The 26280-nt window shown below is 52.7% G+C and overlaps 10 protein-coding genes across 10 annotated transcripts; 5 read left to right on the top strand and 5 right to left on the bottom strand.

The window, feature by feature from the left end:
• Nucleotides 1-262: 262 nt before the first annotated feature.
• J4E92_003289 (uncharacterized protein) lies at nt 263-2225 on the bottom strand (the record flags this gene model as incomplete). Its single annotated transcript, XM_051494687.1, has 3 exons — nt 263-278; nt 385-1263; nt 1816-2225. 3 exons carry the CDS (start codon nt 2223-2225, stop codon nt 263-265), a joined length of 1305 nt encoding a protein of 434 aa, XP_051354980.1.
• A 495-nt stretch (nt 2226-2720) lies between these two features.
• Nucleotides 2721-3383, bottom strand: J4E92_003288 (uncharacterized protein; the record flags this gene model as incomplete). The annotated part of the gene is made up of 1 exon (XM_051494686.1): nt 2721-3383. One exon carries the CDS (start codon nt 3381-3383, stop codon nt 2721-2723), a length of 663 nt encoding a protein of 220 aa, XP_051354979.1.
• A 3074-nt stretch (nt 3384-6457) lies between these two features.
• Nucleotides 6458-7288, bottom strand: J4E92_003287 (uncharacterized protein; the record flags this gene model as incomplete). The annotated part of the gene is made up of 1 exon (XM_051494685.1): nt 6458-7288. The coding sequence occupies one exon, from the start codon at nt 7286-7288 to the stop codon at nt 6458-6460; it is 831 nt and encodes a 276-aa protein (XP_051354978.1).
• Nucleotides 7289-8149: 861 nt separating this feature from the next.
• CCT3 (T-complex protein 1 subunit gamma) lies at nt 8150-9947 on the top strand (the record flags this gene model as incomplete). Its single annotated transcript, XM_051494684.1, has 4 exons — nt 8150-8174; nt 8227-8508; nt 8559-9149; nt 9199-9947. 4 exons carry the CDS (start codon nt 8150-8152, stop codon nt 9945-9947), a joined length of 1647 nt encoding a protein of 548 aa, XP_051354977.1.
• Nucleotides 9948-10875: 928 nt separating this feature from the next.
• Nucleotides 10876-13448, top strand: J4E92_003285 (uncharacterized protein; the record flags this gene model as incomplete). The annotated part of the gene is made up of 4 exons (XM_051494683.1): nt 10876-11340; nt 11395-11670; nt 11733-12088; nt 12419-13448. The coding sequence occupies 4 exons, from the start codon at nt 10876-10878 to the stop codon at nt 13446-13448; spliced, it is 2127 nt and encodes a 708-aa protein (XP_051354976.1).
• Nucleotides 13449-15785: 2337 nt separating this feature from the next.
• J4E92_003284 (uncharacterized protein) lies at nt 15786-16609 on the top strand (the record flags this gene model as incomplete). Its single annotated transcript, XM_051494682.1, has 3 exons — nt 15786-16035; nt 16083-16532; nt 16587-16609. 3 exons carry the CDS (start codon nt 15786-15788, stop codon nt 16607-16609), a joined length of 723 nt encoding a protein of 240 aa, XP_051354975.1.
• A 1793-nt stretch (nt 16610-18402) lies between these two features.
• On the bottom strand, nt 18403-19477 carry J4E92_003283 (uncharacterized protein; the record flags this gene model as incomplete). The annotated part of the gene is made up of 7 exons (XM_051494681.1): nt 18403-18802; nt 18868-18894; nt 18953-19021; nt 19074-19085; nt 19243-19251; nt 19302-19403; nt 19446-19477. The coding sequence occupies 7 exons, from the start codon at nt 19475-19477 to the stop codon at nt 18403-18405; spliced, it is 651 nt and encodes a 216-aa protein (XP_051354974.1).
• A 2357-nt stretch (nt 19478-21834) lies between these two features.
• J4E92_003282 (uncharacterized protein) lies at nt 21835-23093 on the top strand (the record flags this gene model as incomplete). Its single annotated transcript, XM_051494680.1, has 3 exons — nt 21835-22028; nt 22079-22510; nt 22562-23093. The coding sequence occupies 3 exons, from the start codon at nt 21835-21837 to the stop codon at nt 23091-23093; spliced, it is 1158 nt and encodes a 385-aa protein (XP_051354973.1).
• A 286-nt stretch (nt 23094-23379) lies between these two features.
• J4E92_003281 (uncharacterized protein) lies at nt 23380-24552 on the top strand (the record flags this gene model as incomplete). Its single annotated transcript, XM_051494679.1, has 1 exon — nt 23380-24552. One exon carries the CDS (start codon nt 23380-23382, stop codon nt 24550-24552), a length of 1173 nt encoding a protein of 390 aa, XP_051354972.1.
• Nucleotides 24553-24692: 140 nt separating this feature from the next.
• Nucleotides 24693-26227, bottom strand: J4E92_003280 (uncharacterized protein; the record flags this gene model as incomplete). Its single annotated transcript, XM_051494678.1, has 4 exons — nt 24693-25040; nt 25092-25959; nt 26023-26149; nt 26197-26227. 4 exons carry the CDS (start codon nt 26225-26227, stop codon nt 24693-24695), a joined length of 1374 nt encoding a protein of 457 aa, XP_051354971.1.
• Between the last annotated feature and the right edge of the window lie 53 nt (nt 26228-26280).

The raw sequence follows: 26280 nt of genomic DNA, 5'->3' as shown, positions 1-26280 counted from the left end.
CTCTCCACCAACCCCCCATCATCCATCCACTCACACACCCCCAAGTCCTTCGCTGAAAAAGGAACTTTACCCAACCTCTCATACACGTTGCCCTCTCTCCCCTCCACTCTCGCCACAATAATCGCATGATAACTTGCCTCTCTCTCCATCTCCGCAGGCCTTACATGCTTCCACAGTATCGCAGCCCACAACTCCCTCCCCCTCGCCCTCTCCGTATGATTCTGCGTGTCGAAACAAGTATACGTAGTCTCCATGTCCCCCTCTAATACCCGCTTCGTCTGAGCCACAGCACCCTTCTGCCGATTGGGAAACACATCGCCATCTCCTTCTCTCTGTTCGGCCGCAGGGTACAAGCGTTCCAGCGGCGCGCTGATGTCTATGTACCCGTCCGTTACCTCGCCGAAAGGATTGTGGGCGCTCTTCAACGTAATACTCGTAGCGTGGATCTTGGCTAAAGCGGTCCAGTCCCCCTTGTCCCACCCCACACCTGAATTCGGGCTGAAGAGGCCGAACGGCCCGTCGATGGCGGCCCAGGACCAGCTCGGTGCGCGGTATACTGCTGGTGAGGTTGTCGTGCCGACGGCTTGCCAGATTAGGTCATGGAGTAAGGTCGGGGACCAGTGCCCCGCGAGGTAGGTGGTAGGAGAAGGGAGCAAGGAAGCGTAGGTGCGTGCGAGGCCAGAGAGGGCAACCAGTTTATCCGAAGGTTTGGTTAGAGAACGGCGGGAGTAGGCGTCTAGGACTGCGTGCCAATGTAGCGTGGGGTTGTCTTTATCTGGGATAGGTTTATCCGGGGAGGAAGGGTGGGTGTGCGATGGGAATGTACGGGAAGTAGTTGGGAAAAGAGTATCCACTCGCCCTGGTAGGTAGAAACCGTGCTCGCTCAGGAAAGAACAGTAGCACTCGAAGAATATCTGCTCCGTGCCGAAATGTAGCACACGCGGTGCGAGCCAGCGTTCTTGTAACGCCCAGCCGCGTTGGCTGAGTGGCTCGGTCTTTAGCATTGCGTTGTTTCCGGCCCAGGAGGGCTTTGCGGCTGTTTCGCGAGAGGAGGAGAAGGCGTGGAGAGTTCCTTTGATACCGTCTTTGGTTGTGTATTCGAAAGGGGAGTAGTTGGGTGCGGGGCGGTTGGGTGAGAAGATGGATAGCCCAGATGTAGAGGAGGGAGAACCGGTTGCGGAGAGCATGATGTATGCGTTTGAGTAGACGGAGGCCATGCGCGATGTTTCGCGCGACCAGTCTTCTGAGTCGTCTTGGCAGATACTGGGGTTATTAGCGTTTGGTGTTCTGAGTAGGATGGGGAGTGTTGGCTTACCAGAGGGAGTCGATCCATAGATATCCGATTCCCATTTCTCTGGCTATGAGGATGGCGTCCTGAAACGTCTTTGGGAGATGGTCGGTATCGATACCTCTCTTGTTGGCTTCGATATTGGCACGTGTGGTTGCGAACGGGCTTGACTCGCCCCAGACATAACTCAGTGCTGAATACCGTCCTAGCTCTCCTTCGGTGGGCTCATAAAGAGCTACTCTGTGCGGCGTCGAGTCTCGTATATCCAAGACACGAGCTGGAAGAGGTGCCGTATCGACATGACAGCGCCGATCCGTCCGTTGTTTGTCGCAATCGCGTACCCAGTTCAGGGCATGTGCAAGTGTATGCGGAGACGAAGAGAGTGTCTTGCGACCTCGAACGACAGCGGCCAACGGATCGCCGTCTACAACGCTGTTAGTCGAAGCAACAGCTTTACCAAATCTCTTTGATACTTACAATCAGCACATAATCCCACAGCAGCAACCACCCAAACCTGAAACCAATACTTTGCATCGACCGACACCACCATGAAACCTCCGGTATCATTCACACCCCTAACCAGACACATCTTCCAATCCGGTCCTCCGCCACGCTCGGCACGAATCCCAGGTTCCTTCTTCGCCCCACTGAAGTCGGACTGAAACTGCGCGACATCGCGCTGTACGGTCTTGCAAATTGCGCAGTCATCGGCAGCGGCGTCTTCGAGGTCTTCGATAGATTGGTGGAAGGGTATGCCAATGGGTTCTTGATCCTTTGGACGGTCTTGCTTGTTCTTCCAGAGGTCCCTGAGAGGTTGGCTACTGATTTGGACTAGGCATGGGTAGTCGCGTCGAGTGACAGTATGGATTTTGTAATCGGGTGGTAGCTTAGGGATGTCGAGGACGTCCAACGACTGGCAAAGATCGCATAATGGCATGTTGACTTCTTTGTAATTTACTGCGGAGCTCTCATGTGTAGCCGTGAGGTAAAGGCGAGCTGCGCATCGGGCCCTTCTATAGATTTAGCATTGTTGTTCTCTGTCGACATCATCGCCAGGCAGCCGTGGTGGCGAACGTATATTGCCAGACCACTGCACGTGTTGGATCACCCCTGCACAGCACCTTGCACATGCGATTGGAGGCGAGTCACCTGGGTTGCTTTGTTCAGATAACTTGATAGGTGCAGTTCCAGGCGTCTATGTCGGCACGAATGTACTGTGCTGTGCGGGGGAAGGATCAGCCAATGGGCATGGCTCGTCCTACGTAAACATTTCCTTTCAGGCTTGTTCCTTCCATTTTTGCCAGCGCCTTGCTCTGGTCATAAGATGCTACTTCTTACGCATGACTGCATTGCTTCGGTACGCAAGCAATTCAGCGCAAATTCCCGTAGCCATGGACATGCCTCACAATTGTTAAAGCATTGCCCTTGTCATCTACAGCGAATGCCCACCGTACATCTTGCCTTCAACGACTGCTCCCACATCTTCTGCCGAGAAAGCGCAATGGCCCAGTCCATCAGTACCAGTACTGACAACGCCCCACTGCAGTTTCTTCTCGGCAATGTTCTCACCACTGCCAACCTGTTCTGTCGGGTGACACGCTGCGCTGATGGCCATACTGCAGCTGCCCACAATTGGCATTCCACGCTTGTATGGTGTGTACCCGAAAGCAACTATGCTGATGACCATTAGTCCACTCAACACTATCACTGATATGATGGCCGGCGGCGAGTAGCCCAGAGTCTTGTAATCGAAAAGCATGTCCGCTGCATTATCCTCAACGCCCGGTTTCCCAAATGGGTCGTAAAAGTCGATGGCGATCAGGAAGATGCTTTGCGAAACCAGCCAGTGTAATGTGCCACTCAGCACCATGAGAGGTATACCGAAGCGATAGGGTAGCTGGAGGAAGTATGTCGACCGTTGAGCACCGGCAGGTTGATGAGTTACGCGAAGGCCTTTACGCTTGCTTGAATAAGACACCCATTCGTAGCCCATCAGCATGGCGGTAAAGAGAGCATTATAGCTGAAGTACAGAAACGAGAGAGCTAGTTGGGGCGTGTTGGCGATGACAACGTTGGTAATCAAATCCGGTGGCATATAACTGATGGCTGTACGAGGATCCACAGCGCCTAAAGGCAATCAGCACCGTGCTTAATTTCACATGACAAACAAATCATACATACCAAATGAAAATTGATCAAAGGTAGCCCCCGTGGGTAGATGTTCGATTCCCATCTTAAGTAGGAAACCGACTATAGCTAGGGCAAGTAAAAACCTGATCGGTAATGTAAGCAAACTACCAACGATATATTTGGTTTAGCGGCGTAACCTACACAGCTACAACAACAATTCTGCGGGTGATGCTGGTCACATCTTTCCAGTGATAACGCCCGTCCCGCCATTGTCTTGGTCCCGCCTGATATCCTCTGTGGTGTCGAAAGTCTGCTAGTGTAGACAAACACATGTCCTTCGTTGTAACGTCTTCGTTTTCCAGAAACGAGACGACGGCGTCACCCGTTGTCATAAGCGGCTCGTCGTGCACAAAAAATACAACATAGAACATTAGACATGCTTTGACTGTAGAAGAGTTAGAGTTGATTCGATCTCGAACGGTTGATCGACGAGCGTGTCCCTTACGCTGCTGCGTCTGTATAGGCGTAGAGAACGAGATCTGAACTCACAGAGATTGAGAATCGTAATGACAGTCGTAATAGTAGGCTCGAAGTGGAGCTTGCAGTGGGTTTGAGCCGGCTCACTTAGACAGTACTCCACTGGCGTACGTGACAGGTCGCAAAGCCCTTCATCGTCGCAAAGCCATCCAACCTGCCAAGATTCTTGCTTCTTGACATCCTGTACCCTGACTGAACATGGATTGAGTAGGTCGTGCGACGCGGGACATATCCAGTGGTATGCATTGCTAGCAAACCCGGAATCCGACGCAGTGTATGCATCAAAACCCGCACCCCAATAAATGTGTGAGCCATTGATAAACTTGTTCTCCGTTGATGGAGGAAAGAAGCTATCGTCGGACACTAAAAGCAGATTTCGATGGTTGGATTGTATGCTAGTGGCATATTCGTCAATGCATCTGTTGGGCTCAAGCTTTTCAAGGTTGCCCGCGCGTGCTTTCTCCCAGAGGGATTCAAGTACGGATGGGATTTCGCCAGGACTGGCACTGAGCCTGGTCTGCCTATTTGGTCCACCTATGAAACTGGTACGGAGCTGCAGGGATTGTTCTGTGCAATTCGTGCAATTTTCTCCGTCCAGAAATGCTCGCCCAACGGAGAACACCCAGTAACTGTTGGATGATATCGAACCGAACACCGCAGAATTGTAACTGATAGATGTAAGTAACTAAAACGCTAAGATCAGTCAATGCCTTACAAAAGATGCAACGGCAAGGATGATAGTCCCAATGCTGCCCACAGCACAGCTCTACGCCGGCTGATATGTCCGAGATTGCGTATGCCAGGTACACCCACATCGAGGTATACACTAGGCTTGCGACTGTGGGCAGAATCGACTTCGCTTCGCGTTGGTGCAGATAAACATTGCATTGTATAGTTGCTCCCAGCCAACAGGATCGTACTCAAGATGTTGATGCCAAGATGGAGCCCGGTGTTCAGCCTTTTGACGTGATCGCAATCGCCATCGAAGAAGACACCCTTGGCGCCAGAGGTGGCAGCCAAACCTGATACCATGGCCACGAAGTTAATGAGAAAGACCACTGAAGCCAAAATCGCGAAGTTGAGCACGCCAAACCGCCATCCAGTGAAGCGAGACCCTAGATGTTTCTCCACCGCACGCTTGCGCAACCCAAGTATCGATGCTGCCTTCGCGCGAATGCTTTGTGGTAGCTGCAAGCTGCCGAGAGGTTTTCCATTCCGGTCAGTTTGGGCTGTAAGCGGTACCTGCATCTCGAGATTGTTATTGGATCTCCATTCGGGGTGTATCGTTGAGCGTATCCTAGAAGGCAATAACCGCCAAATTGAATCAGGCATTGCGAAGCCCATGAGCAAAAATGTTGGATCCGGTCCAAGTAGACAACGTAAAAGAGATCAAAGAAGCGCGTAGTACCATGCGAGATATCGCACCCTCGCTGGTACGAGCCCACCTATCAGCAGTGCCGCCTGGTTTTTGCCAAGTATACCGGCCGCACATCCTGATGGGTTGAGGCTTACTCTGAGCCTCCTGCAAGGCGCCCCGCGCCGCATTGGGGGCCAAAGTCTGGATGCTAATTCGGTACTATATCGCCAATCCGTGTGTATGGGTTACGGTGAATGGACGACTATCGCACGCGTGTGGGAGAGTGAGATCAATGAACATAGTCATCGTATCCAAGACGTAGACGCAACGCGACGCGGGTGCGAGGAAGGTTCGTTTTCGTCGGGTGTCGCGCACCTCGGAACTAACGGAAGCAGTCTTCCCGAGAAGCGCCCAGCAACCTGTGAAACAGCACCATCCGGGGGTGTGACGGCGTAAATAACCATCAGCGGTGCCGGTGCGAGAACAGCGGTCTCGACTCGGGCGCACCGTCCGCACGAGTGATAAACAGACTGGGAAAAGGTGCTGGCCGGGAAACGCGACGCCGCGTCGTGCGCGCGACATGTTCGCGTTGCTGAGGAGCGGTAGTGCGGCAGAGCTCGGGGCAGTGCCTTCTCAATGCTCGTTCGTCACCGCGGCAGCATGTTTGATCGTGTTTAACGAGCGAAGATCTACTGAAAATAGAGTCAAGGAAATTGCGTGCCTCGGGGCATCGGTAAAGCACGTCAGCTTGCGCGTGAAGGAAGACCCGTGGACCGGTCCGTGGCCACTTGGAAGTCACCGGATGCGAATTCGTCAACAGCAGTTTTCAGGAAGTGGAGGTGATGTAAATGATAATCATGGTTTCAATGAGTTCTTGCCTGTTAAGTTTAGCGGCACGTACTGGCAGATGCGATCGAATGTCTTGATCAAGCATCGCAGCGTAAGCATCATAATAATATAGTACATGTCAGATAGAGTCACTTCCGGTGAGCCATCCGATTCCACCATCAACGCCGATTCGCCGAAGAAGAAACCCACATCGAAAACCGTAAATCAATGCAGCCGAAATGATAACTGAGACGTGTTTTGTTGCCGTTCGTGGGGTAAGGAAACAGGAAGGAAGAGAAGAGATGGGTTGAAACGCGTCACATCTCCATCGCGTCGGTGTCGGCAGTCGCCATAGGGGCGACGGCGACTGGCTGGGAAACGGGTGTAGAGGCAGGCGACGGCGTCAACTGGCGAGCATTGATGCGCTCACCCTCAACACGAGGAGTTGAGCCGAACATGAGGTTGCTGACAGTTCGCTCTAATGACCAGCCAACGAGCTGGCACCACTGAAGGTTATCCGAGAATAACCAGTAGCCCTGGACACCGTGTTGCTTAGCGCGTACGAGATACGCGTTGAGTGATTCCTTCTCCAACATCACCAGGACGTCGGTGAAGTCGAAATGACGCTCAATGACGCGGGAGTATGCGCGTGCCGCGTCGCGTAGGTTGGGGTTGGTCATGACGTTCTTCCAGCCTACTCCGAGAGATGCGATGAGCGTATTGACGGTGTTGCCTTTGTCGTCGATGAGCTCTTCGGTCTTCTGAGCATCCATCTCGTTGAGGGGAGTGATTTCGACATTGGCAGTTGGGCTCATGCGGACTGACTTGCGCGATACGGCGATAGGGCGGGCTTCAGCTTCTGCCTTCTCTTCTTTCTCGACCTTCTCTTCGTACCAGGTGCCCGATTGCGACTCGGCTGCCATGGTGTAGCCAGGCTCTCCAGGGTAGATGAGCGTCATCCCCGGGCCGTACACAGGCTCGGGCTTCGGCTTTGAAGGCGATTGAGTGACGATTGATCCGACGGGTAGGTTCTCCTCCGGGTCGTCGACGTCGGCGATGGATCGTTTGCGCCCAGCGGTGGCATTGGAAACGGCGGCTAGATAGTTGAGCGAAGGCGGAGTAGGGTATTTGGGGCGGAAATTACCCATTGGTGCAGCGGCGCTCTGGTGATGCGGAAAGTAGTCCTGCGGTTGCTGGGGCGGCAGGACCACAGTTGGCGACGAGGCGTAATAGTTAAGACCCATACTGTATGTTTAGTAGTTTAGCAATGTTAGAGTTCGTGAAGGATACAGAGACCTGTCTTGATCAAGACAGGACAGTGAGCATGCGACGATATAGTAAAGTCACTATGAGCGACAAAGATGAAGATGGATGATGGCGAGAAGGTGAGGCGCGATGGAGATAGTGGATGATGGGGATGGGTAATGGTGATGGATGGGAGTGGTAAGATGAAGAAAAACCGAGCGAGGTGTGGGAGCGTCCAAGTTATAGACAGAAGAAAGGCGGCGTGCGGAAGTTTGGCGCAAAAGAAGTGAGAGGAAGGAAGGAAGGTTTGGAGGGCACCAGAGCGGTCTTGTAAGCTGCGCACGAGTCCCGTGAGAGGCTGGCTGCGACGCGGTGAGGGGCGGCAGAATGTAGGGTAAAATAGCCCGGCGAGTGATCTCCAGGGCAAGTCTAGCGCGTATTGGCCGTCACGCGAGGGCTGCCTGCCGGATTTGGTAGGCGCCAAGGCTCTGTGTAAGGCAGGGCCGACCGGGGTCGTTGATGGAAGTTGCCGTTGATCGCGGGCTGAGCGCATGAGTCAGCAGAGCAGGTAGTGTGGCTGTTCTCTGTGGCTGGTGCCCGGTCGCAGATAATCCGCGCCGGGATAGTGGCGGCGCTGCGACGCGGTTTTTGGTAGCAAAAGTTAGTGGAGGAGCTGCAAGGCACCAGACGCAAGATACCCCACGCAACTCTGTTTTCGACCCCCTCTTTCTTGTATACCGTGCTTATAGACCTGTACTGTCAAGATGCAGGCGCCAGTGGTTGTCATGAGTATGTGCAGTCGCTCACCTGAAGCTGCGACAGCCCACTAACACATCAACAGACACGCAGACCCCGGGCGGGGAGCGCCAGTTTGGCCGCAAAGCTCAACTATCCAACATCACAGCAGCCAAGACGGTCGCCGACATCATCAGATCATGTCTCGGTCCCAAGGCTATGCTGAAGATGCTGCTCGACCCAATGGGCGGTATCGTCCTGACCAACGACGGCCACGCTATCCTCCGAGAAATCGAAGTCGCACACCCAGCAGCCAAGAGCATGATTGAGCTGAGTAGGACACAAGATGAAGAGGTCGGCGACGGCACAACCACCGTCATCATATTAGGTGCGTAGATAGTGCGGGGAGGTTGATGAGCGTGTATTGACAACGAACAGCGGGAGAAATCCTCGCACAAGCTCTGCCCCAGCTTGAGCGCAACATCCACCCCGTCGTCATCATCCAAGCATTCAAGAAGGCCCTTGCCGATGCCCTCGAAATCATCAACGAGATCGCGGTCGAAGTCGACGTCAACGACGACGAGCAGATGTACAAGATCATCAACTCCTCCATTGGCACAAAGTTCGTTTCGCGGTGGTCAGACCTGATGTGTGGACTGGCTCTGAAGGCAGTACGAACCGTTTCGCTCGACATCGGCTCTGGAAAGCAGGAGGTCGACATCAAGCGCTACGCACGTATCGAGAAGATTCCCGGAGGCGAGATCGAAGACAGCGAGGTTCTGGACGGAGTCATGGTCAACAAGGACATCACACACCCAAAGATGAGGCGGAGAATTGAGAACCCTCGTGTTCTGTTGTTGGACTGCACACTGGAGTACAAGAAGGGCGAGAGTCAGACAAACATTGAGGTCAGCAAAGAGGAGGACTGGAACAGGATTCTCCAGATCGAGGAGGAGCAGGTCAAGCAGATGTGCGATGCCATCGTCGCTCTCAAGCCCGATCTCGTCATTACTGAGAAGGGTGTCAGTGGTATGTGACATTGAATAACTCCTCTCGGGGGCTTGCTAATATGGCGTAGATCTCGCACAGCACTACCTCGTCAAGGCCGACATTACTGCCATCCGCCGTGTCCGCAAGACAGACAACAACCGTATCGCGCGTGCGACCGGTGCCACGATCGTAAACTCCGTATTCGCAGCTACCGCTTCAGACATTGGTACCGAGTGCGGTCTCTTCGAGATCTCCAAGATTGGTGACGAGTACTTCACCTTCCTCACAAAGTGCAAGAACCCGAAGGCCTGCACTGTCCTGCTCCGAGGACCCTCAAAAGACATCCTGAACGAGATCGAGCGGAATCTACACGATGCTATGGGTGTCGCCAGGAACGTCATCTGGAACCCAAAGCTCTGCCCCGGCGGTGGCGCCACCGAGATGGCCGTCGCGGTCGGTCTGGACCGAAGAGGAAAGCTGATCGAGGGTGTCGCACAATGGCCATACAAGGCCGTCGCTGAAGCGATGGAGGTTATCCCGCGCACACTTATTCAGAACTCCGGAAACAGCCCTATCAAGGTGCTCACCCAACTGCGCGCGAAGCATGCGGAGGGCTACGAAGACGGCAAGCAAACTGGCAGTGTCTGGGGTATTGATGGCGATGCAGGCAAGGTCGTCGATATGCGGACATACAACGTCTGGGAGCCTCTCGCTGTCAAGGAGCAGAGCGTCAAGACTGCCGTCGAGAGTGCTTGCCTATTGCTCAGGGTGGACGACATCGTTGCTGCGAAATCGGCCAAGCAAGTGAGCGGTCCGATAGGTGGCGGTGATGATTAGATGTAATCACGCAAGGTGTCTTCTGCGATATCCTTGCTATAGAAGCCAGGAGCAGTCGCTAGGAATGAAGAAATCACATCTGCCGACCATATATCAGACCATGCTGTACACCAACTTTGGTGAAACATAAAACAAACATGTACTAAGGTTAGCATTGGTTGCTTTTGATGCGATCAAAAGATGTGCGGCCACTTCCGCAGACTCGTCCCCGATTGCTGATAGTTCAAGGTTACATTGTGAGATATTCTTTGAACGTGATCCTCGTGTTCGTCGTTCTGGTGGACGCGAGATCGCTTGCCGCCGCTCAACATGATCCACGTGCCTCATCCCGCTCAGCCTCTCAATCACCCAATCGCATCGCCCTCCTCTTTAAGTACACTTTGCGCATTAAACTCGCCCTGCGAACTCCAGCCATTCAGCCAGACTCTGCGCTCTGCCACGCAAGCACACCTTCCTCCTGCGAATCAGGCTTCACACTGTGACTAGTAACGCTGCCTGATCGTGCTGCTGCGCCGCATCGCTATACTGCACTTGTGTCAACATCTGCTAAGCACCATGGAGACGGGCATCAGCCTCGCCAAGGCCTATCTCAAGTGCTTACATGCGCTGCGATGGTTGCTCCTTACCTTATCTGGCATCCTCAGCGGTGGTTGTGAGTTTGACGGTTTGTATGGCTCTGCCACGAATGTGCGGGTGGCCCGAAGCGTGGCTACGTTAAACGAGTATGCGAACTGAGTTGGACCGATGATGGGCCGGTAAGTATATGTATAGAAGTCGTGCTGCTCAGTATGAACTCGTTCATTTCCCCATCAAAGCATCTTTGGATCTTCTCAATCGTTGCATTTCAGTCTTGTCTTCCTCCCAATCATTGCCGAAACTTCCCACGCTCTATCAAGAAAGCTATCAACAGCCGAGTATGAATACTATAATGCTCAGGGCGAGAAACAATCTCGAGCGGCGCGATGACTCTAAGACATGTCCACTGGAAGATGCTCATGGTCCACAGATCATTCCCTTCATCGGCAACCTCACATTCCACCAATTCGCAACGATCTTGTCCGGTGCCTGTGCCATTCTCAGCACGTTGATCGTTGGGGCATTGATCGCACTTCACGCCTTCAACTACTCGAACCCCGTACAACAACGGCAGATCATCAGGATCATGCTTTTGATACCATGGGTCGCCCTTTTCTCTTTCCTGATCGTCTGGCAAAGCGACATTGGAGAATACCTAGCCCCTTCACGCGACTTTGGTTGCTCGATCGCACTTTCGTCCTTCTTACTGTTCATGTGCGATCTTGTCCTATCGCACCAGGAAGGATTCGATGGGTTGTTTGGAGAGGGAGCCAAAGCCAAGGGTGCGCGCAAAATGAACAGTCCAACGTGGCTCAGGGTAAGCTCTCAGATTTCTGTCAAAGGATTCGAGACCATATCTGACACTCTACAGCGTACCTGGTACGGCGTACTCCAGTTTATACCGACTAGCATCGTCATATGGATCGCCACGGCAGCTACCCTCGCTACTGGTACCTACTGCCAGCAGTCTAATGACGTGCACTTCGCCCATCTCTGGCTCACCATACTCATTGGCTACACTACAACGGTCGCTATTGTTGGCTCACTGAGGTTCTACAAGAAAAGCAAGAAGTTGCTCCAGAAGCATCGGATCATACTCAAACTGTTTACATTCAAGGGTATCCTCGGTCTGAACTTTCTCCAATCGGTACGCTCAACAATCCCTGAAGTAGCCAATATGTATACGACGTGCTGACACCGTCCTCACAGTTCATCATTTCGCTGCTTGCAGGCCATGGAAAGCTGAAACCTACAAAGTACATGACATACCATGATGTCAATACTGGTCTCGCCTCACTCATCCTCGCCTGCGAAATGCCATTCTTCGCCGTACTTTTGCTCTTTGCATTCTCGCCATTACCGTATAAGCAACAGGGTAGTCCTGCCGCTGGACCACTCAATGCCATCCTCGATGCGTTCAACCTTTCAGACCTACTGTCAGCGTTCTATCGGGGCCCTATGAGACTGGTCAGGGACCAACAAACACAGATCAGGCGACAGGACAGTGTTAGGATTGCATTGGTCTCATCCAGTGATGAGGAAGAGAGGAGAGGCCACTTTGTTCCGTAAAGATTTCAGAAGCAGGCTCACCAAAGGAAGCTTATCACATGTCTTATCTAGAAACCTGATATCCCCGTGTTTGCTTCGTCGCGCTTTTCGTCAGTGAAGTAGAGCTTTGACCACGTCAACAAACGCTTCCCCACAAACACTACCTTTAATCCTTCCCTTGCCACTTTCATTACTCTTTCTTTCCAATCTCATTAGCAGCAAACCATTACTGACAATACTAACAACTGGTTGTGATGACGCCCTCGCAAGAGGTCACGGTCGCAGCCGGTGCACTGTAATTGAGGCCACTCTCAATACAGTAGGTATGGATATCTAACGAAGAGCAGATCCTTCCTTTTGTTGGCAAAAGTTCTCGTTCTGAAGATCAAGTCAATTCCTACAACGACCCAGCGACCGTATTCTCATCTGCCGGCGGAGCTATGGGCGCAGATCCTTCATCACGTGGAAGACGAGTACACGCTTTGGGTCATTTGCCGACAGGTCTCGCGAACCTTCCGGGCTGAAGCCGAACGCGAGTTTGCTAAGACACGTCTTCCACAGCTGCGCATCAATTGGGCATCTATGGGAGAAATCATGCACGAAAACAGGCTGCATGAATTCGATTGCAACGTCGAAGATCTGGAATTCCAAGGTCTCACCGAGGATGGTCAACGAGCTCAGTTCACAGCCGCATTTGAATACGAACTGCGTAATCTGGAGGCACTGCGCAATCTGGAGGCGGCATACGTGCGAAGACCATACGATCGGACGCAGTACAAACCGTTGTTGGAAAAGACCTTCGCCGAGCTGATCCCCTTTCGCTACCTAGACTTCAAGAAGAGAGTCGACAGGCAATACTGGACAAGACAAATGGCTTTGATTGGCGGTTATGTCGGCAACGCCCAGCTTACGGATGTATCGATCGACCTTGACAATAAAACCATCGCTTTCGATTGGAAGACTTTTTTAAACGACTTCTTCCAGCTCACTACCTATGTTCGAGCACGAAGGCAGACTCAAGGAACCGTGAGCGACCTGGCGAAACAGGCGTTCGAAGCCTTTCGTCTCCAAAAACCTCCTTACACCAAAATGCGACTGGATACGCTTCGGTTGGAGCGCAAATCGTGGGAACATGTCTATGGTGAAGAGGACGACGACTGCCATACAGAAGGGTACTTCCGCCGCTTACAATCCGCACATAGCGAAGCTGGACTAGATTTCGATCTAAACAACATGATGGATGGTATGGACGAAGCGGAAATCAGGAAGACGGAGGCCAAGGCTACCGCACTCATGAGATTGTTCAGGAACATTCGGTTGATGAATAGCTTCCGTGACGAATACGAGAGCGATGCAAGCAACGGAGGAAGTTCATGAGAGTGAGCCGGTACCGACAATAAGGCGGCTGGAGAATTCAGTGGGAAGTGCGGGACCAATGTAGGCTCCCTGATAGGGTTGTATTGCTTGTGAAGGGGGCTATGGAAGGGCGTCTTCTTCAAATCTGTATGTAATCGGGACAGACAGATAGCCGCTTCAAGCACAACGATTACCCTAGTCGCACATGACCTGCCTCCTTCGATATCTGGAGTATCAAATCATGCCGGTTTATCCAGAAGCAGGGCTAGGCAAGCGAATGCAGAACGGGAGACGACTGCCGTCACGGTAGGTGTCACAGTCTCGACTGCCACCATGCAGCCAATGCAGGAGCTGTCAAAGAGTTTGAAAAGCACTTCAGGATGCTGACAGGAGCCCAACGTCCCGCACGCACTCGCATCTTGGCCTCAGGAATGAAAGGGTGCCTCCTGCAAGCGTTCGAGCGACGTTCATCGAGCTGGGGAAGTGTCGCACCTTCTGCGGGATCACCGCTGAAACCGTTCGCTTGAGCTCTGACACAGCTCACTCTGCGAACTTCATGGGTTTCGAAACGGTTGTCACTGCGAAAGATCCTCCGCAGTGAGTCCGCACGGCCTGTCACCCACCTGTCTAAACGAAACATGCCGACCGACTTCCTGGTGGCGGCTGCAACGTCGTCCCGCAATGCACCACGAGTATGCTCGCTAGCTAGACGGGTGTGTCACCAGCTTACGGTGGGTGCGAAAAAGAAAGAAGACTAATGTCGCTACTTTCATAGCCTTGCAGCAGGCTAATAAGCCAACATTACCCCTCTTTTATTGCCAATGAGGCCATGGCATTTCTCCGTCAGACGATTAGAGCGCATTTTGCGGCTCGAGGGTAACCTGGTTCTGGGCTCCAGGGTTAACGGCTTTCCTGCACACCTCCCACACCCGTGGAAGTTTTGCGGTGTGCGCGTGCCGGTATCGAAGACGAAGGGCAAGCTTCCAGGCTTGGGGACGCAGCCCCTCACTTACACCAACATCGCGATCTAGACGTAAGGAAACAGATCCTGTCTATTTTGAATAGGACAGATGGTCAAGCTCGCACACAACGAGCTTCAGATTCGGCAGATGCGCCTAACCGAAGCTGTGCGTAGCATCGGTGACTTTGCGGAAGCACATGCAATGAGACGAGCACGAGACCCACGCCGCATCTCCTTCCGAAGGCTACCTGAGGACGCCTTTCCAGAACCCACGGTTGCCGTATCTTCCGTTAATCTCTGTTGAGTACCCAGTTAATTAGCCAACATTTTGGCTTGAAGCGGGGCGTTCGATAGTGCGTGCATGCCGCTATCGGGTCATTTACTGACTTTGTTCGGCCAGATCAGGTCATTTATCAGCCGTGCGATGCGTGGCGTCTGCAGCGCACAGGCAGCGGGTGAAGGCCAGGGAGGCCTGGGCGTTGTGGCATCCAACCTCCCGTTCGAGCAAGTGCAAACCCAATCCCCAAAACTGTGGGCACTTCTGCCGACGTTTGGTGTTCGTCTGGAGGGCCTGATGCTGAAACTAAAGAATCCTTCGTTGGACGTTGGTTGACTGTGACGAGCCTGAGCCTGAGCCAACTGCGCCGCCTCCCTAAGGCAGAATCGACGTCTCGCTGTCAGACATCGCGATGAGCGTGGAGGCAATGTCTGCAAAAACCAACCTTCACAAGACTTGGGAGCGCGAATGGAGGCTCAACACGAAGATAGAAGAGCGCCACCGGAATGCGGCTCACTAGAAGGCAGGTAATGCCCATCGTATCGCTCGCCCATCCCTGTCTTCTCATCGCAAGATTGCACGTATCAGCGCTTACAGCAGACACAAGCCTTTTAGCCAGATGCCGAGAGCGGCAAGGTGACATGCGGAAAGCGGATTACCCTGAGACGCTAAAGCCACCTCCAGGTATCACCAATTTGGCGTGCATATCGCTTCAAGGATAATAGTAGGAAATCTGGTCAGGATCATGGTCCGTGCCCATGTACCTACACATGGCGGCGCATGCGTGCCCTTGCCGGCGGGCCTGTCTAACGGCCAAGCGCGAAGGTTACAGACGAAAGTATAAGTCTGTCGAACCGCCTGGTCTAAGAGGTAGTGTAACAACGATACCAGCCTCGAGTTCTCCACGCTAGCAAAGACTAAGGGACGTCACTTCTATTTTGATATCATCGATCACTTCATCGCTCCTCTTGCATTCGGTCGCAGTACATCTTCATCGCTCCTCGGTCGCAGTATATATACCAGCCTCGCATATCGCATTACCAACAACACTTCCTCAACCTTGAGTATCGCATTACCAACGACACTTCTTCATCCTTGAGTATCATCATAACCAGTTATCATGCTCTTCTCTACCATCACTACGGCACTGCTCTTTGCCGCATCTGCCACTGCAGCTGCCCTACCAAGACCTGCCAAACCGCAATACGCTCCCGCCCGTAACCTCAACAAGCTCGCCAAACTCTTTCCCCAGAGCGCTCTTCAAGGCCCAGGCGACTTGGATCTCAAGTACGTTGTGCTCGGCATCGGCACACAAAACTACACTTGCGGCTCTGATAAGAGCGCGGCTCCTGGTACTACTGGCGCATTCGGTAAGAACCCACTCAACTTGACAGGGAAGGAGCTAACAACCACCAAGCCACCCTATACGATATCGGTTCGAAGCTCAACGACGAAGGATATGCCAAGTGGAAGATTCCCTCTATCACCCCTCTCGCACTCTCACTGTACGAAGTGGCTCCTGGGCTAGTCGACATGAGCCTCCGACTCCAGGGCTACGAACATATCACCGGTCACCACTTCTTCGCCGACGTAGAAGGAGCGAACACACCAACATTCGCCTTCGACAAACTGAGCACGCCATTCCCCATGACCCAAGTTGCCAAGATCAGCAACGTCAGTGCACCATCGTACGCCTGCCCAGGCAAGAACGGTCTACCTGCCGTTGACTGGCTATACCTCCAACACAAGACTGGCATCACTCAGGGAGGAATCAACACCGTCTACCGTGTCGAGACTGCCGGTGGTAACAAGCCTGCCACTTGCAAAGGCATGCCAGCCACATGGGAAGTCAAGTACGCTGCGCAATGTAAGTATACCCGAAACACCCACGCACCTAGAATAGGCCACTAACATCTCACAGACTGGGTCTATGGTCCCAAGTAATAAGCGCCGAGCTTGCGACGCTCGTTTCGAGTCAGTTACGAACACTACCATTTTCTCATGCCTTCTACGATCTTTCCATAATTAGGTTAGTCGCGCGCGGCTATTTTTGTCCCGCAAGATCTACGGCAGGGCATGGATTTTCTTTTCTTGTAACCTTTCATTTCATCTCTTACATCTACGATACCCTTTGGTTTTCATGGTTCACACGACTGTGTGGGACTTCGCTGTTACTGCGGGGCATCGGCATGGCTATGGGCGTTTACGGTTTTTTTGCATCTGGTGGCTATAGTGCACAAGGATTGGATATGTCCTTTCGATAATTCTAAAAGCTTCTTGCTTGCATTGCGGTCGCGAATACTATAACAATGGTGGTTCTCTTCATGGTGTGCTTCACTGTACGATAGACCACTTATGCGACATGAATGACAGTAGCGCGAAAGGCCTATATCGCTCGCATCTCACCATCTCTTCTTGAAAAGTGCCATGACTGCGCCCAGTGAAAGCTGGTAGTAGCAAAGTGAAGAACAGTCAAGAGACATCGCCATCCCATCGTCACACAGCCAACACGGCACATTCATAGCCGCACTCCACCAACACGGTCTGCTGACATCGACCAAGTGCCGCGCCACATACCAGACCCACTGACCACGTTGCGGCACAACTCGCAGCATGCGGCACAGTAAGGCGCGCAAGGCTGCTTGCGCTACGATCTCCACCCCATCTGACGTGCGATGCTGCCAACCTCTCGTTTACCTACAACACTACCAATACCCACAACCAACTTCCCCCCAAGTCCCCGATGTCTCTCACGCGCCTCCTTCGTACCAAAACCAAGAAAGCCTTACCCTAATACATGACGTGAACCACTCGCCCAGCCCTACAGCCCCTTCCGTCAGCCATTATTACAAGAACTACGTTCAAGTATGTGATTGGATGCAGACTACACGACACAATGGTTCGTACTACTTTGGTGGCTGTGGCAGCGGGTATTTGGCTTGGCAAAGCGGGTGTGGATGGTGTGGCACAAATCTGGTTTGACGGCGGCTACCTAGGGTCGTCCGGAGTTTTACTACTTGGACGCAGGACGCACGTATGCAGGTTTAGCGTAGACAATATTAGTCACTTGGTACTGGGAAAAAGGAATCGAAGAAAGTGGGCACGGGAATTTGGCTTCCGTGCCAATGATGTGGCGTACCTGCATCCGGGACGATGCCAATGTATTTTTTGTTTGGATCTTCATGGTGTAGCTCAGATTCATCGCACCGATGTTCACCTTCGGCTTGGACGCTGCAATGATATCTATAAGCATGTGATTGCTAGAAGAACAGGAATTGGCTGTCTTATTACAAACTTTAGTACTGTTGCTCGATGCATTCACTTTTGATCTTCCAAAAGTCCATGCATGGAGTGCAACATCAGACTAGGTTGTGCAAGATGCAGTGTATCATGACTTGTTGACGATCTTGGAGAGTCTGATGACACTGATCTGTGGTGTGTGATGAGCCGAACCAATGGTGTAAATTTGGTATTTGATCGATTTCGAACCAGCGAAAACTTCCGCCAAATCTATAGCCATCCATTCGGACGTTAGTCATCGACCGTCAGTGATTGCGCTGCCAATTTGGATTGCGTTATTGCTTTCGTGTGTTGTAGAAGACATATGAGACAGTAGGTATAAACACTAATCCTCAGTATATAGTACAATCGTTTTTGTCGTGGTTGTCAGGGAAGGCACAACTTTCCGGTCAGTGGCCTGGGAAGCCCCTCAGCCTGCGCGCACCCGATCCAAGGGCTCAGACCCTGCAATTGGTCCCCTCATTGTTGATAGTCACCTCTGTTGTGCATTTGATCTGCTTCGAATCGTGTGAATGTCCTCCAAGAATGTAGTCCTCACTTCCTGCGCGCTCTTCGCTGACAGCATAGATCTCATTCTTCCCGCCTTGTGCCGATCCTGCAGTCGCCCTCCACATCTCATATGCCTCGGTATCAGCGTTTTTGTCCGTTCGTGTACCGCTCAGCGTGGTCAAGATCGATTTGCGAGGTCTGGAAGGTGGTGCGCTGCCAATGGTCCTGGCTTTGTCGCCGTCATGGAATTGATTGTACTGGTTGCTGTTCGTGGACTTGCTGATCTTTCGCAAAAGTGGCTTTAGCGTGGGTATTGAGGCGGCGATGATTCCAACATTGAGCTGAACACTGAAAGAAGAAGTCGTTAGCACTAGCTACATGCAAGCGTAGTTCATCGGGAAAAGTATACTTACAAGCCCCAGAATCGTACATTGTTGTTGCTGTGTGTTGTGTTAGTCAAACAGCCAGTCAAACTTGAAGAATCGGGGTATCACGCACAAATGCGAGTCGTTGTCTTTGACGATGGTGAGTTGATATACCGTTTTGACAATACCCATGACCACCGCACTAAAAGACAGTGAGCAATGGAATGCGGGCAATGAGTATATGATAAGCTTACACATAGCCTAAGCTGAGTACAGCTATCAAGCTGATTCTCGTCCGTGAAGACATCTGGAGATTCCATACGATAGGTATGGGCAATGTGGCGAAGCAAACATCAGTGAAGATGTTGAAGGCTACCAATGTATCAGCCAATGGATCTCGCACCGTCGCAATTGCAGTCTTACCTGAGTTTGCTATTCCAAAGTGCATGACATACTTCAACGGATAGCAAGTGTGTGCGTACCTAGGATCCCAGAAGCCAGAGAAATGCTTGCAGCGTACGAAGAAGGTAAGCCAGGCGAGAACGGTATAAAAGATGACAAAGCCTAACAGCATCTTGTCAGACCTATACACCATGGAAGCGCCATACAGCAGCCAAGAAACTCACCAATCAATGCCCAGAGTGTGCGTGAGTACCATCTGTGATTGCTCAACCGGAGTAAGAAGAAAGCAATGGAGATTTTCAACAATCCGAGCGCGCCCATAGCAGAAATGATGCTCTGCCAAAAGGCGATGTGGTCCCAGATTCGTCTATCATCTGGCGAAAGGGTTGCGGTGTGTCGACCAAGACCATAGGGCCCTTGCAAGAAGAAGCAGATCCAGCCAACCAAAGCTCCAAGCTATCGGAGTGAGCATTGCAGATCAGTGATTTTGAGCAGAGAATAGTTACTCACAGCAGCTAGGACGATCACATAGTCATCTCGTCCGGGCGATTTAAGCAGGCCTATGCGTGCATAAAGACGAAGACCGACGCTGATCAGGGCGAGGATATGGAATACACCAGTAAGGGCGAGGAAACGAGTAAGGTTGCTTTGTGCCGCCCATTGAGGATCTAAATCCGCCTGCGATGATGGTGCAGTCATGACTGCATAGAAAGAATATGAGAGGCCGTCAAAACATCCGACTGGAGAATGACGAGATGCGGCCTTGAGGGCAAGGCTGTGTTTAAAGCGGTTCAAGTAGGTATGCAACTTGACCACCAACCACAAGCTCAATTAAACTCCAGGTCTTCCCGCGTCGCCGCTCGTAGCGAGGTAGATCTAAGGTTGGCGTCTATAGGATAAAACGGCTTTCTATGGAACATCTAGGGGTGACTACGCCGCGGCTTCGCATGAAATCACCATATGATACCCAGGTGACTGGATCCAGCTTCCTGAACCATGAGTTCGGGGAGCAGATGCCGTGTATTTGCACCAATTCGCCTTCAGGACTTCGGAGCATGGCCTCTTCACGCAGTTGGCTTCTAGATGAGAGCCCAGCGGTATGGGTCAGAAGACGAGTGCTCCTCGGGCGATAGCCAACTTCCGTTCGCCACCTCGCGTGCGTTGTATGTACGTTTTACGACGGAACAGCCATGTCACATTGGTGATGTGATTGGCGGAGGCACACTCGCAGTAGCCTGATCCCAGTTGGAGTGTCCTCGGAACCGGCATCAGGCAGGTTAAATCTCCTACACCCTAGCGACGCCGCGATCCTTCAAAGCCCATATGTGGTACCATATCCGAGAAGACATAATCAGAGGTCCTAGTACGATAGTAGAGCTGTTGACATGTAAGGGGTTCGCGTGTTCCCGTAGAAGGATTCATGGGAGACTCAGGTCGCCCTCGTCGGGAGTTCTGCCGAAGAAGACGAATGCCACGATTGCTCCGCATGTCGACTTTTGCGGTCCTTATCGAGAATATTGACATCGATATCTGAAGGCACCGGAGGCGGCAGAGCGAAACAGACGGTATTGCAGAGTGAGGCTTCGGATCCTCGGGAGAATGGCAATGTTGCTAGTGTGCCGTCCCACACGGGACGCGGCGTTCGAGGCGGTCGAGCCGCGACGCACGATCCAGCTGGCGCTCACGGCTGCGGCGTAGCTATCTCACCACCAGGGCACCTGCAGCATCTAGCCTCTGTGGGACGACCCAACATGTCGCCGCGATCCTTTTCGATAGAGTGGCCCGCTCGCATAGGATTCGGAAATTTCGGAATCTCAGCGTCAACACATGGAAAGATCATCCCCCAAACCCTTCATTCCCTATGTACACCTAGGTACAGTAATCACAAATCTGCGTCGGTACATAAGATCTTCCGACCACGTGTACCACGTGTGAGCAATCGATGTCGTGCTCGCAGCTCATGAAGCCCACGAGCATGTTACCCGTGCGTCGATCCTGCGAATACTCGCTTAGCGACGGTGGGCCTCTCTCATTCAGCAATGTCCTTCGCATTGAGAATCACTTTCCCGCACGGCAAGTAGAGAGAATCCGAGAGGATCACTAGGTGGCTTCTACACCTCGAACAGGCTTACATGATCAAGACCAATCCAGCGAGCTCACAGGTACATGCCACTTCGAAGACCAAGGGATGGTGTCTTGCAGATTGCATCTGCAAACCCTTCGTACCTCGCAGATCACACCCACCGGCTCATGCCACTCGGGAATACCACAATTGGCCTTTGCGCCGCACAGCACACCGGGTTTATGCTAAGGCAGCCAAAATCCTCAGCTACATCTAGAATGTCGCCCGTCAGCGACCATGACTAGCAGTCCTCACCTCACCCGCAGGCTCCAGTCGAGATAGCTTGTGGTCGCCTCTTCGGCTGTAAGTGTCCGACCCCAGTCTTTGCATGCGTCTGTAGAGCTTTGCGGTGCTCCTCGGTGGCGCGGTATCGGCAGTCGAACATATTAAAAGGCATATCCCCCACCACACATGAACTTTCCCATCGCTCAGCCAAGCAACGGAAGTCATTCTCAATCAGTTCTTCTCGTTCACTTAACGTCACACTCAAGATGCGTCTATCCAGCCTTCCAACTGCCCTTCTGGCATTCGCCGGTGCTGCCCAATCTCTAGCAGTTGAAAAGAGGGACTTGCTTTCGGATCTTCAGAACCAGGCTCTTGAAAACCTCAAGGCTGCGGAGAAGAATGGTACTCTGGAGAAAAGAGGTAGCTGCTCTATCTTCAATGCTTCTGTTCGCAAGGATTGGTAAGAACCTCAAGCATCTATTTGAGCAGTAAGACTAACACACGCGCAAGGGCTATCATGAGTGCGAAAGAGCGAAAAGCATACATCAGTGCTGTACAGTGCATGTTCGATGCTCCATCTCAATCCGATCCCGCCCTGGCACCTGGTGCAAAGACCCGCTACGATGACTTTGTCGCACAACATATCAACCAAACGTTAACGATCCACGGAACCGGTAACTTCTTGAGTTGGCACAGGTACTTTGTACATGGTTACGAGAAGGCGCTGAGAGAAGAATGCGGATACAAAGGTTACCAGCCCTACTGGAACTGGTTCGCCCACACAGATGACCTGACCAAGCACCCTGTCTTTGATGGTTCAGCGACAAGCATGGGCGGCGATGGAGAGTATGTAAAGCACAATGGAAGTGCAGGCGGTAAAGGCACGATTGCGCTGCCTTCTGGCGCAGGAGGTGGCTGCATAAAAGATGGTCCATTCAAGAAGTAAGTTCAGGATCTCAGTCCACTAGTATGCCACGTCTCTAACAGGTTCAGCTTGCAAATCAACCTTGGTCCCGTCTCTCCAGCAATGGCTGGCGAGGTACCTGTCAAATCGCCACTCGAATGGAACCCACGTTGCGCAAAAAGAGATCTCACCTCCTACTCATCCTCTACATGGATGACTTTTGAGAACCTCTACAACGTCACCCTCGGTACAGCCTCCAAGAACGTTGGACGCTTCCAAGACGAGCTCCAGGGACGTTTCCCTGACGGCTTCCTCGGCATGCACGGCGCAGGTCACTTCGCAATTGGAGGCGATGGCGGTGATGTTTTCAGCAGCCCCAACGACCCAGCTTTCTTCCTACACCACGCAATGGTCGACCGCGTATGGTGGCTTTGGCAGGCGCTGCATCTGGACCAGGCCAAGTCCGTTGCTGGCACCATCACCATCTTCAACCAGCCACCCAGCCGTGACGCTAGGCTTGACGACCCTATTGAGATGAACTACCTCAATCTGGACCCTACAACTATCGAGGATATGATGAGCACACTAGATGGAGAGCCGCTGTGCTACATTTACTTGTAGAGCGTCACCATTGTGGTGTATGTCTAATGATTAATTCTACCAATTCCAAAATACGCGAAATTCCCTGGTATGAGTGATGCTTAATGATCATGACTTGAATATATACTGCGTGTATGAAAGCTCAGAAATTAATAGAGCCGTGGACTGACTCGTACCTGTACCCACACTTCACGGCCCGCTGATTGGTCCGATCACCACAAGCCATCCCCATCCGCTATCGCCATCCTACTAACACCTCAATGAAATAAAACAACCTACCATTCCCTCTCCAAATGCCCCCAAAACCATGCCCAAACAGCCCATCCCCATAATCGGCGCGGGCATAGCCGGCCTAACCCTAAGCCGCAGCCTTCTCCACCGCGGCATCCCCAGCATAGTCTTCGACAAAGCGCCCCCAAACCGGCGAGGCTTCAACTACGCCATCACCCTCCACTCCACCGCCTACCAACCTTTGTTAAAGATCTTGAACCTCTCCGACACAGCTTTCAGAGCTCACGTTGCCATCGACGCCGAAGACGGCGGCGAAGGAAAACATGGCGAAAACATAGACATATCCAGCCACGGCGGCTTATACGACACCTCCACCTCTTTCCGCGCCAACCGCGCGAAGTTCGAAGATTTGCTAAGTCAAGACCTGGACATCCGGTTAGGCTATTCGCTCCAATCAGTCAAAAGCACGCCCACGGGACCGAGATTGCGCTTTGCCAATGGCGAGGTGTGGGAGGGCGGCGAACTCGTCGTAGGCGCTGATGGTGTGCATTCCAGTCTACGCAAACTGCTGCTGCCGGAAAAGTCAAGAGTGGATGTTTTGCCTTATGCTGTGTACTACGGGAAGAGGTGTATCATGCGGAAGGACTTCAACAGTATATTTGGGGGTAGGGCGGAGGGAAACCAGGGAAGGAATGTTTGGCAGACGACCAAGGAGGACGTGGTGCTTACTGTTAATGTGGATAAGAAGGAGGATAAGAAGGTGTGGGTTAGTTGGATCTACTCGCGGAAGGCGCGTGGGGAGACGGATCCGCTGTTCAATCCTGCTAGGTCAACGAATGCGGCTGAGAAGATACCTTTGGAGTTTTTCAAGGAAGTCCGCGCTCAGAAGATCTTTGGTTATCCTTTCTCGGCCATGTTGGATGTGCAGAGTATGCGCAGCGATAGGATATTGCATTGGCTGATGCGGACAACGTCTACGCCGTTGCCTGAATTGCATGACTTACTCGCGAAGAGTGGCGTGTGTCTGTTGGGTGATGCAGCACATGCAGAGCCTATTTTGGGAGGTAATGGAGCAAACGCTTCAATCATCGACGGCTTGAGTCTTGCCGATGCCATTGCGAGCGGTGAAGATGATGGTATATCGAATTGGTACAACGACCGCTATCCGAAGTGGGTGCAAGGGGCTGAACACAGTCAAGCAAATCTCGCGACAATGCATGGGTCACTACGGCCGGGTGTGAACCTTTAAGTTGATCATATTTTGTAGCTAGAGAAATCTGGGCAGCCAAAACCACCACGTACTCAATTCGCTACCAGAAGCATGCTGACACGCATTTTTTCACCGTTCATTCATACCATAGTCGCCTGTGTCGAGATAGATGAGACCGTTTACCAGCCACCACCACCAGTCGCGCCGCCATCACCCCAAGAAGCATCTCCACCAGCGGCAGTAGCAGTGTCGCCGCCAGAGGCGTCGTTGCCCCAGCCACCACCACCATCACCACCGTCCTCGGCAACCGGCTGCGGGCAGCGCTTGATGGTGTGACCCATCTCTTGGCAGTTGTTGCACTTGACCTTGGACCAGTCCTTGGGCTCGGGGCAGTCGCGAGAGAAGTGACCGGTCTTCTCGCAGTTGCGGCAGAGGGCCTTGTCAGGGTTCTTGGGCTGATCACAGTCCTTGGCCATATGCTCGGTGGAGTCACAGTTTCGGCAGGCCCGGGCGGCAACGTTGGGACACTGTGGTCGTTAGCAAGGACTAGAGACGGGTTGTTAGACAAGTGTACTTACATCCTTGGAGAAATGACCGGTCTCGTTGCACTTGCGGCACTCGACACCTTCAGCAGAACGGGGTTCAGGACACTCCTTGGAGTTGTGACCCTCCTGCTTGCAGTTCTTGCAGGCGTAGGGGTTGATGCGCTCCTTGGGACAGTCGCGTGCGCGATGGCCGTTCTCCTTGCAGTAGACACACTGGATCTCGGGAGCAGTGTTCTCGCGCTCAGCTTGCTCTTGCTTGCAGTGCTTGCGTACGTGACCAAGCTCACCACAGTTGCCGCACATCGGGACACCACAATCCTGGACGTAGCCACATGATGCAAGACGCTCCATGTTCTCGGCGGGATCTTTGGGCCAGCCTGTAGCCATCTTGGCGCGACGGGGCTTGGCAGAGAACTGGATAGAGAGGACGAACTTGCGATCAGGGTTACCGATGAGGTCGATGATGGTCATGTTGGGGGCGATTTCCTGTTCCTTGGCGATGAGGAAGACTGCAAGTCCATCTTCGCGGAGAGCTTCCTCGACGCCCGGAAGACTGAAGGCATCCATGGTAGCGCGAGCGTATGCCTTCAAGCAAACACGGAAGACATCGAGGTCCTTGGCTTTGGCCGCGTCGATGAGGGCGATCCAGGCAGCCTCATCATCCATCTCGGGGACGCCAGACCAGTTGACAATGCGACGGGACTTGCAGTCGACAGCACGGTGACCTTGTTGATCGCAAAGCTTGCAGGTGCCCTCGAAAGGGCGCTCAACGCGCTCGTTGGTACAATCCGCCTTGTTGTGACCGACTTGGCCGCAGTTGAAGCACTCGCCAGTGAGGCCGCCTCCACCGCCCTCAGGCTTGTCAGGGCAGTCGCGAGCGAAGTGACCGGTCTGCTTGCAGCTATAAAATGTGTCAGTATCGTCACAGTAGCTAGGCTGTATGGTCGGTTCGTGTTTTGCTTACATTCGGCAGCCGTCATCGCCAGCATCACCTCCACCACCGCCGGCGTCACCACCACCCCAAGAATCTCCAGCACCAGCGTCGGCGCCGGAATCACCACCAGGGGCAGGGTCCCATGAAGAGTCACCGCCTGTTGTCATGTTAGTATAGGCTGGGGGAAGTTGCGGTGTCACAAACCTGCAGTCGCACCAGTGTCGTCCCAGCTCATAGCTGCGGTTGTCGGCGAAGCAAAGGTTGACGTCGAATTGAGCAGATGAATGG

Source organism: Alternaria infectoria (assembly GCF_024043175.1).
Source record: "Alternaria infectoria strain BMP 0036 chromosome Unknown scaffold_4, whole genome shotgun sequence".
Taxonomy (NCBI): domain Eukaryota; kingdom Fungi; phylum Ascomycota; class Dothideomycetes; order Pleosporales; family Pleosporaceae; genus Alternaria; species Alternaria infectoria.
Note: the sequence above shows the minus strand (reverse complement) of the source record. Positions and strands in the feature narration are given on the sequence as shown.